General features: G+C 39.2%; 1 protein-coding gene across 1 annotated transcript in view; it reads left to right on the plus strand.

Annotated features, from left to right (window-relative positions):
* CPA6 (carboxypeptidase A6) overlaps positions 1–19,581 on the plus strand; it is an 82,267-nt gene that overhangs the window by 42,253 nt on the left and 20,433 nt on the right. Inside the window, exons 3-6 of the mRNA XM_068187204.1 lie at positions 7,623–7,747; positions 11,079–11,193; positions 12,115–12,216; positions 13,047–13,151. Of these exons, the coding sequence (XP_068043305.1) occupies positions 7,623–7,747; positions 11,079–11,193; positions 12,115–12,216; positions 13,047–13,151 (447 nt within the window). The remainder of the gene's footprint in view (positions 1–7,622; positions 7,748–11,078; positions 11,194–12,114; positions 12,217–13,046; positions 13,152–19,581) is intronic.

Here is a 19,581-nt window from a genome sequence, read left to right on the forward strand (position 1 = left end):
TTAGACGTGTTTGGCACAGACCTTGTGCCAAAGCCCACTGGGGTAGACATGACAGTGAGTATGACAGGGATAAACAATGGTGGAGCTCCTGCCTTGACTTTCATGAAAGATGTATAGTCTGCAAGTATACTATACGTGTATGATAAGTATATTGCATAGCAGTGCTTAGGAACATTTTCATAGGGTTGCGATGGACTAAAATGCAGCAAAAACTTTGACAATTCAAGTGCAAACTCAGGGAATTATTTATTTTCCTAGCTATAGATTGTTGTCCAGCTTTTAGATTGGCTGCTGCTGTAATGCCATCACAGGTGCCAGTCTTGAATTTTACATTTTCTGTTGCGACCTTCAATGTTATAAATAATTTCTCTTTTTATATATATGCTACAAATCTTTAATCCTGACTTAGTGTTTAATACCAGAAATATCTTTTTGGAAGTTCACTGTTCCACTCTAATAATTTTCAAATTATTACAGTAATCAACAAATGAAAGATAAATACTTAGGATGATAGTACCACAGTAACATGAATATTACTGCCCATTCTCTGTCCCCCAGGCCTCCTCTTGTCCATCTGCTGTCCCTCTGCTTTGTACATCTCTCCAATGACTGCCTATTTTCTCCTGCTCTTTCTTGTTCAGAAGACAATTTGAGGAGTCTGTTGCTGATTTATGAGCCATTTCATGGTTTTAATTCTGTTGGACCTGACTGACAGAAACAAATGTCACATTCCCAAGTGCTTTGCAAAGAAACGGGGATTTTCTTAGGTCCTCAGATGCAGCAGATTCTGTTTATCTGCTCTGGAATTTTCCTTTGTAAGCATTATTTTTGAAGCAGCACTTCATTTGAGCCTTGAGTGATAACTTCTATTCCATCGGTGGTCTACAAGTGCTTTTTATCACGTAACGCCTGACTGGCATCGGGACTGTTTGTATAGGTAGCAAAAAACCAACTGCTCTGTGAACATTCCTGGCATAATAGAGTTAGACCACTCATTCTTCAGTAGTTTTTATAAAAGAAATTCCTGGGCACAGCCAGGCACTTCTTCAGCTTCGGGACGAGCCAGCCTAGCTGGCCTTGAAGTGAGAACTCCATTCCCTTTTGTTTGTTTTCTAGCCCTTACAGCAGCTGCTTATCCATTGTAATCCCTGAATTGATCCTGTCATTGCAGTTCAGGGAATCAGAAAAAATGTCTCATAGGGGAAAAAGGATCACTTGGCTATAAATCTGATAGTTTACACCTCCACAGGAAAATGCTTAAAAAGGCTTCAGAGGACAAAAGCCTGTTTGAAAATGCAGTAAGAAAGCCTTTCAGCCCAAGTGGAGCTATTCTTATTTGCAGAAGGAAAGAACTAGCTCAGTAGCCAGGGCTGCCTGCATTTTACTTTGCACCTACAGCAAATGATGCTTTAGATGGTTTAGTTTTCAGTCTAGAATTTTACCCTAGCTCATGGCTAGGGTTTCAGTCAGATATTAGAATATTTCAGATACACAGGGAACATCAGGTGACAATAGAGAGTATTCATCAATATATCAAAATACATGTTTGGAAATCACTTGCCAGGCTCAGAAGGAAAATGTTGTTGCAGAAAACTTTTGTGGGAAAATACAAGATAGAGCAGAATAGCCCAGGTAGTGAAAGTATTGTTCTCACAAGACACAGAAAGCATGGACTTCTGAGATGGAAGGAATCTGCTTCCTCTGAGGAAGCCTCAGCCTGAGCTCAACAAAGTCATCAGCACACCCCCAGTGGAAGTTGAATCAAATCCAGGGCTTACTATTCTATTTCCCATGCAGTACAGCAACAACTGCAATTTGAACCACACTATAAATAGCTTAATAATATAGAAAAGAAAGATTTGGCCATTTTTTTTAAATGAGTCTGTTAAAGACTTTTTCACGTCTTTCAAATATACTTAGCCCAGTGGCATCTGTACTAGTAAGAACAGATATTCAGTTACTATATAATTGGGTATGAGTTTTATCTCAGTGACTCTCTTGAGGAATAGCCTACAGGTTCTTTTCAATGTAGAGCCCTGTGTAAAATTATACCAGCGTAAATAGAATGGGAAGACCATTACTTCGTTATAGTTCCACAAAGATTTGCAAAACTCAAAACTTCAAGCTGTGCATTGTTCATGTTCTGTTCCTGCCAGTGTTATGGTTGTTGCAGTCCCATGAATCATTCCCGATTTATTGGCACAATTACTCTTACCAGCCTCACTGAAAAGCAAATAAATACTGAAAAGTTAGAGCCAGTAAAATGTCTAGTGCACTCAATCAGAAACCTAAATTACTTTGCACTGGGACTGCCTTGTAAGTCGTTTTAGAAAGCACAGGGAATTCCACACTGGATTGCCACTGGACCATTTTGCAGCACATAAAGGGTAGCTGAAGCTGAGTAGCAATCAGAACTGTCAATTAAGTTCCTTAATTGGCAGAAGCAAGTGAGGATGAAATCAGTCCTGGTCCTGAAAACATTTGCAAGGGTGAAGACATTCAATAGGAGCAGTTCTGCACTTTCCAGGTAAACCACAGCGCTGCTGTAATAATGCAGCAGTGTCAGAGTGAACAAGGGTCATTCTTGCATGCTTCTTTCTTTTCAGATGTACCAACAGAAGTCTGCAATTCTGTTGCACACTGTACACATGCGTGCAAGGGGTGCTTGTGTGCATACATGTGAGTGACTGTGTTTCCCATGTATTATGGGATAAAAACTCAGGTGGTCAGACCTCTGCTGATATCAGTAAGACTAAAGCAATTTCTGCTTCCACTCTCTGCTTTCTATTATTGGATTTATAATTGAAAACTTATCTAATGACTTTCATGACTGCTTATGGGTTTTATGCATCTATACATAAGTACATGGATATAAATGGGAAACCCACGTTTCCCATTTATATCTAAGAGCCCATGAGCAAAGAGCACCCCTGCTTTCATTACTGACTGCACATTCCCTTTTACAAGAGATTCAGAAATGCCAAGTGATGGCATCATAACAATAATTATATTCTGAACTTTACAGTTGACAGCATTTCTCAAAGAAATCCATTCATGGTGATGTTAAGGACAAGGCCAGCTTTAGCACATTTATTGCTGGACACAACTCAGTAGGAATAAAAACTGGAATTGCTAGGTAATAAAACATAAAACAAAATTACTCTCTTCATGGGGAATAACACAGATAAATCATAAGCTATTTTCTCCAGATACTAAATGTAAGTTATGGCAAAGTTATTCTAGTTATTTTCATGACAAACATCAGTCATCTCTTTTGATTGATACATAATTGCAGACCTGATGAGAGCACTAAGCATCTTCCTTTCAGGCTAAATGGAAGAAGAAATTAAACATCTGCTTATGAAAAGGTAGTGAGGGACAACTGGAGGCTACTGCCCAAGAAAATGGCTTTAATTTCAAAGACCAGCCTAAACCCCAGGGGTTAAAGAAGCTGGGGATTTATTTCAGTAACTTAAATATTTTAAAAAAATGACTGTAGGATTTATGCAGCCATGTGAGTGTTTGTGGGGATAAACAGTGAGACTCTTTTCTTCCCAGGCTTCCTTTCCATGGTATGGAATGAGCTGGAGGAAAACTGAACTAGTGAATAAAATTCTTCCTGTTCTGTTTTCTTTCTTGGCAGAGCAAAAGAATTTTCTGTACGCCATTTGTGATATGTAGGATTATACTAACAAAGTGTTAGTTAAGCACCCAAATCTATTTAAAATATTTGTCCTTTTGCTTTGTGCTGACTTTTCATCACTGTACTGACCAAAACCTAGAGACATGACTAATGAGTTCAGGGTTGCTATACCTTGGAAGGTGTCCAGGTAAGAGCTGATAGATTTATTTGAGTTGTCTTCAAAACCTCAGTTTATAGATAAACTGCTTACAAAGAAACCTGGCTTTCCTAAGAAAAAAAATGAACTACAGGGACTTTAATGGGACAAGTAGGGTTGAAAAAAGAACAGGCAGTTAAAAAAGACCACTTTTTATGTGGTTACAATTAATAAATCTCTAACACTTTATTTGTCAAATAAAGCAATAATGTGTTTAAATACTTTGGAAAAAGAGATCTGCCTGTGTGCTCTTACATACCATTTCTTTCCTCATAGAAAGTAAGTCAGGATGTTCATGCCTCCAGTGAGATTCTGAGAAAGAGCATTCAATGGGCATCTGGGGAGCCACCACTGTCCCTGAGAACAGATATTTATGGTCACACTTGAGTGGCAGGTGCTGAGTAATTGGTCTCCTGGTCCCAAGTTTGAACTTGCTGAAAAATCTTGCCTGGGCTCTGCTTATTATCCAGAGGCTTTAAACATCCCAACACCTTTAAAAGGCAACCTGCTGCTTGAAAGACAAGAAAAGATGTCCAAATAAGAGTGTTCTGCAAAGGACATGAGAATATTTAGGTTTGCAGGCATGCTCTAAAGCATATTGCTTTTCCTCTAGCCTCAAGATACCAGGTGAATTTTGAGGTTCAACTATTGGGCTGTTACACTCAGGGAGTTTTGTAGGATTTCTGTATCAGTTTGTTTTGTAGCTGGAGAATCTTCCTCCTACCTAGAAAATCATACCACCCATAAAGCAAATAGAAATCTTTTGGCACTGACAGGTACTCCATAATACTGAATAAAGGCTCATGTGTAGTGTGTGGGGGTAACAATACCCCATCACAGAGAGTGAAGAGGGCAGGACACCAATTAGTTTCACTGCCACTCACTAGCCAGCAGAGCCCAGCATGGAAATCCAAGGCATATTTGTGAGAGGAATGATGTTGAAATAAGAGTGATGACTTCAATAAGACCCTCAGTATCTGTGGGAGAAGCAATGATGAAGTGTCCTGAAGATGACAGTGAGTAGAAAGAAGATTGTTGGACTTGCTCAGTCTGAACATTCTTGCTCTGAAATCCATCTTCTGTTTGTCAGTTTTTATGTACTTGTCACACCAAGGGCAAGCTGACAGCTGCAATATATATAAGATGTCTGTTGGAGAAATGTGTTGCTTGTTAAATGCTTTGTAAGGCAAAATCCAGCCAGTGACTGAAGTGGTATTCTGGACAGTACAGGTAATGTCTCCCAGAGAAGCACTGATTGCTTTGTTTACATTGGAAAGGATGAGAAGTGGGAGTCAAAGGAAGCCAGATAATCCAAACAGGGAACTGAGATGAAGTGGAATGATTCGCATGCTAAATATGGGATTTATTTGTCTCACTTCCAGGACAATGCCAGGAGTGAAATATCGCATTTTCACCGAAAGAGTATAGTGGCAATATGCCACAGATTTCATTAGTTAAAAGAAGATTGCTTCTGCTTTTGATATTCACTTCTAGGCAGTAATGTGAGGAACAACTAGACTACCTCAGAACTTAAAGAGTCTGATGATGTTATAACTAATAGTGTGAATATTGGTTGGTTTATTCCCTCCATGGTGATAGAGAGTTTCACCAAAATAAATCCTGAGTAACTGTAAAGAGCAAAGACATATTTCAGGTGTATATCAGTTGTGATTTGTTGGGGAGTTTTTTCTGTTTCAGTTTTGTGTGCTTAGATATTACAGTTGGCCAGGAGACACTTGACTTCAGTTGTTCTTAGCTTGTATGTAACAATTTGGTTTTATTTTTATGAAGATGGCTCAAGCTGAGCTGATTGATAGACTGTTACTCTAAGAGCAACAAAATTACCCTTTCTGATGTATATTTTTTAGCAATGAATCTTAAAAGTCAAATACACATATGGCATGTGTATTTTTAAAAGTCAAACATACATATTAACCATGTGTGAAATTACCCCTGTGGAATTAGGGGGGAATTTCACTGGGTGCCTATAATTTATCAAAGTATAAAAGACAGATAAACTAACAAACAGAGGGTGTTAGTGCAGTGAGATGATCTTTATTTGTAAGCAGCATTTAGCACCATTTAACTCATGACTTTGTTTCTACTGACCATCTGTCATAGCTGCTGTCAGCTTCACAAGCCTTGTGAACTTTGCCAGTCCTGGTGTTAGACTTCTAAAGATGCTGCACGCACCCACCAGTATGACTTGGATCCAGAGACCATATTGTGGCAGCATGAAACAAAGAGTGGTTTTGGCAACAAGAAGAGGCTGGCCCTGTGTTTCAGTTCTGCTCCTTCCAAAGTAGCAGGCATTTAATTGGATTAACTAAGCTGAGGTCACCTCTGCTGGAAGAGGTAGCACCAGGTTCAGCATCAGATGCCCTCTTAGAATACTCTTACTCAGGTTCATTTGAGAAATGGTGAGAACTAAACCTGTCTCCCTATAAACTCCCAGCTGCAAGACTGTACTCCTCTTGCAAATGAGGTCCATAGCAAGACCAGGTAAATGTATTTGATGTTTTCAAATAGTTTCTATGGCATAAAAGAAGCGAGAAGATTTTAAAGTATAAATTATAAAAATCTTTTAAGATACCTGGAAAGCAGTGGACACTCATGAGCTGTACCAACAGCTTCATCAGTGCAGCCTGGCACAGCTGATTGCAACAAAACAGAAAAGACAACACAAAAAAACAAAAGACATTTATCAAGCATTAATCCTTTTTAGATTTTCTTTAAGAAATGTGTGTCTGTGTAGTCAGTATCAATTTCCTTCCTTGTATTCAGCTCACAAACATATTTTTAAGGCCTGTGGATCTTGGCATGCCTCTTTGTCATGTTGATACGGAGATTGTTGTTGAAACTCCCATTTTTAATCTCCTATGAATATCCAGAAGCTCTGGAAAGAGTTTTGTTGACTTGTGTTCTTTCCACTGTCCTCACACTGGCTGAGGAGGAACTGTGCTCACCTCTGTTGAAGACTATGTGTTGGTACACCATTTTACTACAGGTTGCAGAACACTGAGTTGCAAATCCCTTTGAAAAAGAGATTTGCAAATTTTCTTGCTTTCTTGAAAATTCATGTCCTGGTCTAAAATTTCCAAGTGTATTTCGGATTTGGCAACAAAAGGAAGTAAAAATGGACAAGAAACATCCCTTACGTATGTGCAGATACAGATAGCACAATAATAATAGTGGTTCAGTAGCTATCCTTTTTTAGAAGATTGTAATAATCTGATTATCTTAATCCTGTTATTTTGACATTTAATATAAAATTATTGTGTATTCACTGTCTTGGTGGCCTGTTATTGACCTCTGATGAGCTTATTATCAAGAATAAAGCTCAAGAGTATTTAGCAAACAACACTGGTGTGTGCTATGCTTTCTATATATCTTCAACATATTTTTTGCTGCTTTAGTCAACACAGGAAATGCCTTGCAAAATAAAAAAGACTCATGAACTGCATAGGAGTTAATACATTCGGAGTGTATAGTAGTCTGAGGAGGTGCATGAAGCTGGAAGTAGCTTTTGTTTTGATCTGTTTGAGGAAGCATATTCTGAAGACTTCTCTGTTCCCATTGGCAAATCTCCCAGGAGAGTTGCGGTAAGCTGGACACAATCAACCCTCAAAATCTGCTCTGTTAGCATAGGTGTAGAGCTGGACCAGCAGTTCTATTGTCTCTACCATACCTAGAGGCTTTGCTCTACCTTCAAGCATGCTTTCTCCTGGACTTCCCCATCTACACTGAATGCATGTGAATTACAGGTTGGTTCCTGCACTACAGGTGGACTTGTGGCAGCCCAGCAGCCCCTTCCACATCGTCGAAGGTGCAGTCGCTGACGTGCGAGTACCGCAGAACACGACGCGGAGCCTGCTGCCCTACCTCCAGCAAGCAAACATCCAGTACACGTAAGCCCATGCTCCACTTCCCGTGCCTCACTCCAGAGAGCTGGCCTTCGGGGCAGCTCTGCACCTACCATGCCGAGTGTGCTCGAAAATACACACACACAGCAATTAGGCTGGCAGACAGCTTACCATTGCCAAGAAAACAACCACTTTAATGGCAGAACAGCAAATCTCCCACAGGCAGGCAGCTTTAATTAAATGTCCTCCTTTGGAGTCAAGCTGAAGTGTTTTCAATGTATGTGAAATCACATCTGTTAAGAGAGGGTTGGTAATTACTAATTCTGCAGCCTGCTTTGCCTCTTTCTTTATTTAGCATAAGCAAAGTTTATTTACAAGTGAGCTGCAAATGCAGAGGCAAAACCTCTGCATCAATTATACAGGAACTACTTCTATTATTCTCCATTCCTAGTGACCAATGCAAGCCATACAGTACAAATACAGTACATTTAGTTTCACATATTATTTATAGTGCTCCTTAAAAAAAATCAAGGCAATTTTGGAGTATATTTATCCTTTCATATTTATCCATATGATGTACTGGACAAGAGTAATGATCTTGTCTTTAAAGCCTTCTCATTGGCATGCATAAGTACCTGAATAATCAGCTCATGAGTTCTCAAACATTTGCTGAATAAAGACCTAGATGAGGTTATTTATATTTATTTCTCAATGATAAAAGGATGGTGTAAATCATAATGTAGATGTATTTATGTATACATATGAATAGTACTCATCAGAATCCCATTTTTATTATAACAGTGCTCTCTTAATTAGTTGTTCTAAAAATACAGAAACAAACATAAGGAAATTAAGTACACAAGCTCCATGGCTGCAGTTCAGAGTGACTTTCATGTGGGTTCAGCACTGCTTTGGTTTTGTTTATGTTTAAAACTGAGATGGGGCTTTTTCTAATTGTTTTCCTGTGCTTATAAAAAAATGTTCCCTAATTACTGTGACCCAGCAGTTGTATTCACATCTGCTGCTGTTCCTACTCACAGTAATCACCTTCAATGAAATGACAGAAGGACATTTTATATGTGTTATAAACACTCTCTGTACTTGAAGACCTCTGCTTGGGTTGCAAAGCAATGTGCAAGCGCAAGATCTGCCAGAGCAAAAGGTCTCTGCAGTTTACCTCAAAAAACATGCTAGAAACATTGGATTAATCTTCCACAGAGAAAATCTCTCTGACGTTTGGCACACAAGTTATGTGCACTTGGAAGGAAACTGAGCAGCATTTTACCAGGTCCAGACTTGTCCTTTGCTCTCCCTCTTATTCTCCTCACAGCCTGTTTTGGATGGTCCCAGCCATTAGGAGCAAAACCCTGCAAAGCATGTGCTTGTCCTGACAAGCCTCCTGAGATCTGTAACTCCACAGAAGCCAGGAGGATACACCATGAGAGCAATAACAGCCAGAGTCAGGGAGCAGCCGGAGCAGGCTGGCTAAGCACAACCATGCCCACAGCCCAGCTGGGGTGGGGACCACAGCCCTGAGCTGAAGTGCAGCTCCACAGCCAAGATTTTGTACAGCTCCTTTTCATATGGCTGATTTTCGCAATTTTTTAAAAATATTTTTCCCCACACACTCAATGGAGTCAAATTTCTACATCCCTTTTGGAACTGGGAAACTCTGAGCCAAACTCCAGGTAAAATTTGAGCTTGATGCAGTGATGCTTACCTGAATTATATTTACAAAATCAGGTAGCATTTCATCTTCCCGAATAATAACCAGCACTTTCCTGTAAAATAGGCTTATCTCTCTTAGGGTTTGACTTCCTGACAAGATGGCCATGAAAACAAGCCAGGCATCAGGTGAACTCTGCACCAAGTTGCCTCAGTTGTAAGTTTTTTGGTAAAGAAGCTACTTACATTGCACTCAGTCCTGAGAGACTTAAGAGCCTTTGTGTTATAAGCACATACAGTACATTGTCATTTACAAGTAAAGAAATACTATCAAATCTCATTTAGAGTACAGATGCATAAGTTAGCAGAGTGAGCTTGATTCTGGTATGTGCTTGTACTAATCAGAATTCTGCAAAGCAGTCCAGCATTTTTTAAACTATTAGATGCCCTAATGAATCACTCCTTTAATCAGCTTTACAGTCTTATTGTATATATACCACCTCTCAAGACTATAATCCTTTAGTTTGCTTAATGAATGTTGCTGATGTAGAACAATGTAATTCCTAATTATACAACTACTTCCCTCATGCATTAGAAGATGAGAATAACCTTTACTTTGATTCTATATGCAGATAGAGCTATTACCTTTGAGTCATCTGCTGCGCAGCTGAGTTGGGAGCAGAGTACATTCCATTTCTTTCCGTCTTTTTCCAATCGCAGAATTTAATGCCTACAAAAATGTAAAAGGTTGAATGTGACTGTCTTTTTATGGGAATGGTGAATTAGTGCCATGGTGATTACACATTGCTATGCTTTAGGAGAAGAGGGCATACAAGGATGACTCTCAGTTTTACAGTAATGTTGTTACAGATATCTGTGACAATAGTCCTTGCTCCTGCTACTGTCTGGTGGATGCTTCAACCTCTTCATTATAATTATTTTTAGATGTTTTCTATATTATGATTTTGTATTTATGTCATTTTTTATTTTTGCCATAAAACAGGAAAGTTTCAGCTTACACAACTCTTCCTGCATTTTACTATTAATGCAAAGAACCTCTCACTTTTTATGCAAGTATATTTAAATTTCACTTATCATTTTTCATATTTTTCCTGAGTTATTTTAATAAAACTGGCAAACAGCTACAGCAGAGTAGATAATGTAAACAACAAAGCCCACTTTAGATTTTTTGTTTGCAGTTTTTTGTTTCAGAGAGAATGATAGTGCTATGCTACCAAGTTCTTATTTTTTTAGTTTTGCCTCTACAACTTGTAACTATATGTAATAATCCATGCCACTCCCAAGAGAAAGTGTGTCCATGTTTTCCTAAGCTTACAAAGATTTTTGAAATGGTTTGAAATCAGTTTTTGACGATCCATGATCACATTGTATCATTGGATTATAAAAGAAGACAGTAAATGTTGCTCCATAAACAAAGGAAAGTGGGTGCTTCTTCACACTGGCTACATTATTTACATCATTCTGTTTAAGTCATTTAACAAGCTTATTGTGTTTTGTTTCAAAGCAGCTGGAGTATTTATTTGGCAGCTTTTATTCAAGTGAGCCTGAAGCACCTATTGTCAAATGTAACAGATGAAGTAAAGTCAGGATGGTTTTAACTTTTTCTGTATTTCTTCTAAAAATGATTGTTGTTCTGATTTAGCTTGTGCGTTCTTCTTTTTCAATATACCACTGTCTTTTTTTTACTTAGGATTCTCATATCAGACCTACAGCAAGCAATAGAAAACCAAACTGGAGGGAGGTCCCATAGGAATCGAAGGTCCCTCTCTGGGTATAACTATGAAGTGTACCACTCCCTGGAAGAGGTGCATTAAAATTCATATTGTTCCACTTATCTACTATAATGTTGTATTTAGTAAGCCTAAGGATTCATTCTCTCTACAAGTTCTGGTTACCTGTCCATCTTCAGGAGTGTTTCTTCTTTAAAAATAGGCACTTCCTTGGAAAAAAAAAAGTATTTAATATTTATATTCAAGGTTTATCTTTACATGTAACTATCTTTCAGAGCATCTGAGTTGTTTTTTTTTAAAGTAGGTCTTTTACTCTAGTTGAATAAGAGATTTCAATGAGTGATTGGTCATACTAAGTCATTTAATTAAGCAATATGAGTAAATGCATAAGTATTTGCACAGGAGGTACAAACATGTAAAAACACTTAGATACATATTCATTTTTGAGGAATTCTATCCTGGATGATGGCTGGGTAAATAATTCCTGTTGATTTTAGTGTGCTCACGTATACAGTTTCAGTCTGCACCAAAAGAAAGTCACAAGGCTGAGCATGGAGAGGGCTGCACCACAAGATCTGGTGCCCACAAAACAATTATTCCAGGTAGCATTGAGTTCTGCATGTGAATCTGTTTGCCATTGTGTTCTGGTAGGCAGAAACATGGACTTCTTTCTTAATTCCATTAATATTTAGTGGCAATGGTGGATTAGCTCCATCCCACTATTTTTGATGGACAGCTTATGCATTCCAGTAGTACCCAACAATGAAATGGAAAAAAAAAATCCCATGTGAAGGCTGCATCCAGCCTCTGGCTATAGAGCTATGAGTGCCAAATAATGGTTAATGTGTGAAAACAAAAACAAACAAGACAAAAATAAAAACTATAGGAAAATCAAAAAATAGAGAGAGGACTGAGATCTGAGCCAATTAAATGTATTGCAGTTTCTTCCCATGAAATGTGAAGAATGAAACAATGATTTTATTTTTGTGTTTGCAGATCGAGGACTGGATGCATTATCTGAATAGAACTCATTCAGATCTTGTTCACATGTTCTCTGTTGGAAAATCCTATGAAGGGAGACCACTGTATGTACTCAAGGTAAAGATAAAATAGTCATTCATGAGAGTAAAATCTGGAACCGGGGACAGACACTGTTATTTATGTTACAGCATATACACTAGAGACACAGCTTAACAGTGTTTCTGAAGGATGAGTTGCTAAAATCTAAGTATCTCTCTCAATGTCATCTTTAATGAAAAAAGGTGGGGAAAAGCTGGAAAACTAATAGCCAATCCTATTTACCTGGATTGCATATGCATGGAGAAAGATAACAGGACAAGTTCAATTAGCAGGATTTGGATTTAAGTGGATTGGAAAGCTTTTTGTTTATAGACAACTAGGAGAGCAGTTATGCTGGAGAGAGATCCCAGAGGACTGTGGAACCCTTCTCAGCACGTGCCACAAATGCTGCTTCTTTACCTACTGACAAAATTTCAGGGCTTTGTGTTCTCAACTAATATGATTAGGATCACAAATTAGAGTGTGTCAGCAAGATGCAAAAAATCTTACTTTCAATGTATTTTCCTTTCATCTCCTATTGAAGAGTTCTAAAAATTTGATTCACTATCATGCAATTCATGTAATGTCATTTTTCCTCACCCTACTCCATGTGATAATCATTCCTCATAAAAGAGGAACTTATAGATCTCACTTCTGCTACAGTTTTTTCCCATAAGTCAGCCTCATCATCATGGCATACCTGCCTAACATTATCCTGGCCATACCTTTTAAAACAGTAAATTTGTGTTCCTTTATATGAGGAAATTCAAATTGGTTTAGCCTCTCTCATATTCTATTATTTTCTCATTATTGTGTTTTCACTCATGTGATGCAATCTCTTGGTATTTTGTGAATATTCACATTTCAAGTTAGGTAAAAGATCACGGCCCTACAAGAAAGCTGTCTGGATAGACTGTGGGATTCATGCAAGAGAGTGGATTGGCCCAGCCTTTTGCCAGTGGTTTGTGAAAGAAGTAAGTGTTTAAAATTTACAGTCATACAGTTCTTTCTGTTGAGCAAACTTTGCATTTTTGCTGTAGCAGATCTAACACACTACTAATATGGAAAGTAACTAGCTATTATACCTCTCTTTTTAAAAATTATTTGTGGAATATTTAAGTGCTTAATAAACAAAGCTGTTAGTGACAGCCAGACATAGCTAGACACAGGACAAAAATATGCCAGACACGTACTGGCAGAGATGTGAAGTAGGATTTTATTCCAAAATCCCAAAAGTGCGAAGATTTTCAGTAATTTTGGTAATTGCCCAGGTAAATCAGTGCCAGTGTGTACCGCTTCAGATCAGTTCAGCATTATCTTTGTTTTAAGGACTTAATTTAAAAGAGACATTTCTCTTTTGTGTAATTCCATAGGAATAGAAAGCTGAAGTCACAGAATCATGAAATAAAATCACAGAATTGTTTACATTTGAAAAGACCTTAAAGATCATCAAGTCAAGCTGTTAACCTAACACCGCCAAGTCCACCACTAAGCTCACCCCAAGTGCCACATCTATACATCTTTTAAATACCTCCAGGGATGGTGACAAGCATTTCACTGGACAGCCTGTTCCAATATTTGACAACCCTCTCAGTATCCAAGCCTCCAACCCGGTATCCAAGCCTCCCCTGGATCAACTTAGGGCCATTTCCTCTTGTCCTATCACTTGTTACTTGAGATGAGAGGCTGGCTCCCACCTGGCTACAGCTCCTCTCAGGCAGTTGTAGAGAGCAATAAGGACCCTCCTGAGCCTCCTTTTCTCTAAAGACCCTCAGATCCCTCAGCTGCTCCTCATCGCATTTGTTCTCCAGACTTTCACCAGTTTCAGTTCCCTCCTCTGGACTCACTCCATAACCTCAATGTCTTTTTTGTAGTGAGAGGCCCAAAACTGAACACAGGATTCAAGGTATGGCCTCACCACTGCCGAGTACAGGGGGACAATCACTGCCCTAGTCCTGCTGGCCACACTATTCCTGATACAGGTCAGGTGTCATTGGCCTTCTTGGCCACCTGGGCACACACTGGCTCATGTTCAGCTGCTGTCAACCAGCACCCCCAGGTCTTTTTCCAATAGGCATCTTCCCAACCACTCTTCCCTCAGCCAGTAGCACTGCATGGGGTCTCTGTGACTCAAGTGCAGGATCTGGCACTTGGCTTTTCCGAACAGTTGGTCTCAATCTGTCAAGAATTCATCTACCATGCTGCCATGATGGCAACTGTCATAGTTTTCTGCTGTGCAATGGCTTCCAGCTCCTGTTTGTTACCCATCCTGTGTGTATTGGTATAGATGTGCTTCAGTTGGGCTACTGATCCAAATGCCTTCTGGAGGGAAGAAGCCCTAATTCCTACACGACTGGTTTTAGGCACTCCTGTGGTTTCTAACGCATCAATACCCTTCTGTCTTTGCTGCCACATGGATCTCCATCCCCAGCATCTACTGGGATGGCAGACTGAAGGACCTGTCTCAAGCAACACCCCTTAAACATCCATGTGGTGCCCCCAGGTTTATCAAGCCTGGTTTTATCCTCTTCCACCTTCAAATCCAGTTTAAAGCTCTTTCAATGAGACCTCTTAACTTATGATCAAAGACTGTTTTCCCCCTTTGAGACAGGTACACCCTATCTCACTGGGAAGCCTGCTGTTGTGTAAACCAACCCATGATCAAAACACCAAAATTCTGCCAGTGACACCAGTCTCAGAGACAGGGATTGATCTGCTGGCTGTTCTTCTTCATAGATGGATTTCACCTGAAATTATGAATTTCATATTATCTGAAAAGCAAGTGATTCCAATGTTTCTTTGATTCTATCTTATTTGGTTTATTCTCCCTTTATTTTTGATGTCTAGTGTTTAGTCTCCATACTTATCCATTTCCAGTTTTCAAATGAGAGGTGAAATCAAATGGAATTGGAATTTTGATTCTAAATTGTCTGGTTCTGTTTTGGTTCTAGTTTGTTGGTTTTTGGGGTTTTTTTGGGAGTTTTTGTTTTGTTTTTCATTTGTTTGTTTTTGTTGGGTTTTTTTAATATCAGCACTTAAACTCTTCTAATTTGGGATTCATTACAGATGCATTATATGTTTACAGGGTTTTGCCATTTCCCCTAGCCAACAAACTTTTGTTCAAGATGAGACAGCTGCACAATGGAGACTACCTTGCAATGTAACTGGCAAAAGTCAAAAGTGGCTTAAAAATACCCCCACAGATGTACTTTGAGTACTTTGCATGCCATTTTTTGCACAAAATAAGGATTGCAATACACTTTTACAAGCTGCTTCCTATAAATGCACAGTTTTCTCGCTTTTCTTCCCACCCATCACTGTAATTCTGCAATTTATTAATACCTCCTCTGATTTTGTGAGAGTAAATTTCTGCATCATCAACACCCTAATGCTGAGATGATCATATAAGCATGTGTGGCCTTTCCTCAGGAATCACAATAGTGTATAGGAATAGTACAGAAATAATGAGGCTACTACAGTTTGGATGAGCCTGCCACCACAAATAGGCTAAATGAGATTCAGGAGCCAGTCTCTAAATTTCGGTGTGCAGTGATAGTGTGTCATCTTATTAAGACTCCTGTTAATGTGAAGATGAACTAACTTGCAATTTCTGAGCAGCTTTTCTACCCAGGAGAACATGCTGCAATAAGGAGGGAAGCTGGGGCAGAAAGGCAATGGTGGGAAGCCTATTGTTTAAATTCCTCTTTCTTACCAAAGTTTTCCCATAAAGTAGTACAATTTGGCAGTAGGGTAAAATCACAAGACTTCTCTGTAGACTTTATAGCACAATATAGACTGTGGGTGTGTATATAAAAACCTTCTGGTTGTTATTTGAGACCTTCAGAGAGCCTTATAAGGCTGATTCTCTAATTATGTAAAAACGTTTTTCTGGATTAAAAGTAGTCTCCACAGAGCTCCTTCAGACTACAAGAATGTGCCACCTTTGTCTGCCCATCCCTTCTCAGAGCAGTATTTCAATCCAGCGTTAAAGCAAAAAGCATCAGGAAGAGAATACATCACGTTCATAGTCTCCGTCATCATATTAAAATCAACTGGCTAGGGAGAGACAAGATTATTAGATTGCTTGGTTTAGGATATTACTTTTCTCACTGTATGAATTAGAATTTTTTAGTAAGAACTCTGGGAAAACTGAAGGTCTTTCTGTGCTTCAAACTCTGCAATTCTGTTTTGCTGGCAAACTCCTCCCATAAGCACCTCTGCAGCCTGGCAGCCCAGTTTTCCATCCTCCCTGGTACTTACGGGCAGTTCTGAGAAAGGGCTGTCAGCTTGGAAACAGATTTTTCCTGGCATGTTTGTTGACTCTAAGGAATAGCACCACAAGTCCATTGATTTAAGGCAAGCAAGAAGTAATGCTGGATTTACATGATGTTGGCTTCTTTTCTAACAGGAACACCACAGATGCATTCCTTTACTCTGCAGGCAGCCTGAAATGTCTTAGCAAGCTTTCACTTCACCCTGTGATCTCTGACATTTATTTTTATTGAAGTATATCCATGTTCCTGTGTACAAGAAGGCTTTTCAGACAATTTAGCTTAGGAAGAAAACCCTCTACACATGAATTTCACTTAACATTCAAGCCTCAGACTGGGTGCCTCAAACTTGACCAAATACTCCTATTCAATTTGGGAACCTTCAGTATCTGGTTTGCACCTCTAAAAGTGGCAGTTTCTGCTTGACAGTGGGTTTGCTGCAAGCAATGGAAAAGCACCTCCAGAGAGTGGAGGTGCCATGAGCAGCTGCTCATGGGTTTTTCCTGGGCATGGCAGCAGCTTCTCGCTTTCTACAGAGAATATGGAATTGTTCAGCTAAACTGGACCTGGCTCCCACCTACCTAGAAATGCAAAACAGACTAAAGTAGTTCAGACTTGGGAAGTCAGGAGGTAAGGCTGGAGCATGGGAAGGCTGTGCAGACCTGTTCTGTATTTGGGCAATTATAATAATTAAGGAAAAAGAAAATAATAACTAGAGAAAAAATATAGAGAAGTTACATATTTAAAAGAGAAAGAGAATGCACAGGATATTATGTGATAATATATTTCAAAGTACAAAAACAGCCTACTCACATTTTGAAACAAAAGGAGAACAAATACTATGGTCTGGGGAGTTGTGGGTTTTGTTTAGTTTTCTGTGTGTTGTTTTGGGATTTTTTTTTCCCTTATAATCGCCTCCACAATGAGCTCTAGCCTTGGCTCTGTGTTCCATAGGTCTGATGTTAATAACAACATCACTGTTTGTTTCTGTGGAAGGCGCCCCTAAAAGTCTGTAGTCTCTCAGCTAAAGATAATCAGATGTTCTGTCAGGAGAGCTGTACTGCTGGCCTCTGGGAAACCCCACCTCATTGTCATTGAATTTCAAGTCAAGAAAGGGGACACCCTGCACACAGGACCAGAGTTTTAGGTACCTGCTAATGAGCCACAGAGAAGTGTCTGCACCTGTACTCTAGTGAAATAGCAGTGAGGTTACAGTAGAATCCCACCCAATTCAAGCCTTACTCAGCTGGAAAGAGATGGAAAAAGTTCTCTGAAAGCAGAAATATTACAAGACCTGTGGTGGAGAAGGGAAGCAAGACAAACTGTAAAAGGAAACAGAACTGATTACATGTGGGCTACTTTGAAGGCAACCTGCAAAGATAAATGGACCCAGAACTAGTGTCCACAGCAAGAGATGTTTGTTAGCCTACAATTTTAAAAAGGGTAGATGGGATCTAATACACTAATATGTGTTAGTAAATATTATGAACTGAAAGATACTCTGTTATGTGTAACTACTTCGTAGAAAGCAGTAGACTTTAGGAACAAAATTCAGATGTATCATGTACTTATCAAAAATTAAATAGCCCTCAGAGAAACAAAAATATAATACCTATAGCCATTTTGCAAAAATACAATTATATATGTACATATGTTAAGTAAGAACATTTAACTCCTATTCATGGAGAGAGGAGAAGTCGAATTCAGCTATCAAATTATCCTGACCTCAGATTTAGGATTTTACCATTTCTTAAAAAATCTGAAATACGGTTCACAGGCCGCTATTCAAATTAACATCAAAACTAGATTCTGTTTCAGTTTTAGTGAAAGCAGATGAGGATTCCCATTACATCTGGTTTGACTTTCTTCCCTCTAATAAGTGGTGCCATTTGATCCATTTCAATGATGTAGACCTTGAGATGTCTTTCATACAATATTTTCAGAAAACAGCATAGTTGAGATGTGACTTTGAGTTGTGTTATTCTTTATTTCTGATGCAGGAATTTGTATTTCAAGATTAGAAAATTCAAGAAGTGTAATTAAAAATCTTCGAGAAGCATGCACTGGTTGTTCTTGACAAAATGTTTTAAGACTCCAATGTCACCTGTAATGTCTATTACAATCAAATGCATCTTCCTAAAGGAGTCACCTCATCAGGGCCTCAAATGAAGGTGAAAATAGTCTCACACTTTGGAAATGCAGTGACCTTCACCACCTTCTTCTCCCATCCTCAACAATTATCACAATTATTTGAGTTCCCAAATTACTCAAGATTATGCATTTGGACTTCACCATGCTTCCAGGGAGCAAACATGTAGCCCCAGAAAAAGAAATTAAAGGCTGAGGGCAGTTCTCAGAGGTATTTTGTGGTTTGTTGTTTTGTTTTTTTTTTAACCATGCTGACATTGGTATTGATTTATTCCAAAACCATGCTAGAAACTCATCTTTTCACTCCATAATAATGAACCGAGAGAGACACACAGACTGTCTAAGAAGCAAAGTGGCAACATCTGCCCCCACTATTCTCAGCTTGAGATTGATTTATGAGTCACCTCGTGGGATGCATATGGGATGCATACTGCCAATTAGGCAGCCATTAGGCTTGTGGACCAGGCCCCAGAGAGCAGTCTTTACCAGGAATTTTGCAGCATTCAAGACCTCAGATTCTTCCTCAAGAATGTTTATGAAGTGTTTGAGTGCAGCCAGCTAAAGGAGCAGCACATAACCAGAACTCAGTCAGGACAGCAGTGCACTCAGATTCAGGGCCAAGCAGGAGACACAGACCGTGGTGAAAAGGGTTGGCTCTTCTGCACTGCTCAGGCCATGTGGTCAGAAGTCAGTAAAGCTATTAGTATTCTTACTTTAAGATCTGCTGAAAGCCAGTGTAGCACTTATACTCATTCTACAAAATTTCACAGTCCGTGTCCTGATGGACAAAACATCTGCAATATCCTGCATCGACAGTCAGAGCAGCACTCAGTCATTCATTCCAGTGCTGAAGCCCACACTGTCAGGAAAACAGCTTCACATTCTGGATCATTGCTGGGTCTTGCTGAGCTCCATCAAAACCAGGAACCCTTTAGGATTTAGAAAATTTCTTTCCCTGTGTTATCCGTAACTACCAGAGCCTTGA

Source organism: Anomalospiza imberbis, chromosome 1, assembly GCF_031753505.1.
Source record: "Anomalospiza imberbis isolate Cuckoo-Finch-1a 21T00152 chromosome 1, ASM3175350v1, whole genome shotgun sequence".
Classification (NCBI taxonomy): domain Eukaryota; kingdom Metazoa; phylum Chordata; class Aves; order Passeriformes; family Viduidae; genus Anomalospiza; species Anomalospiza imberbis.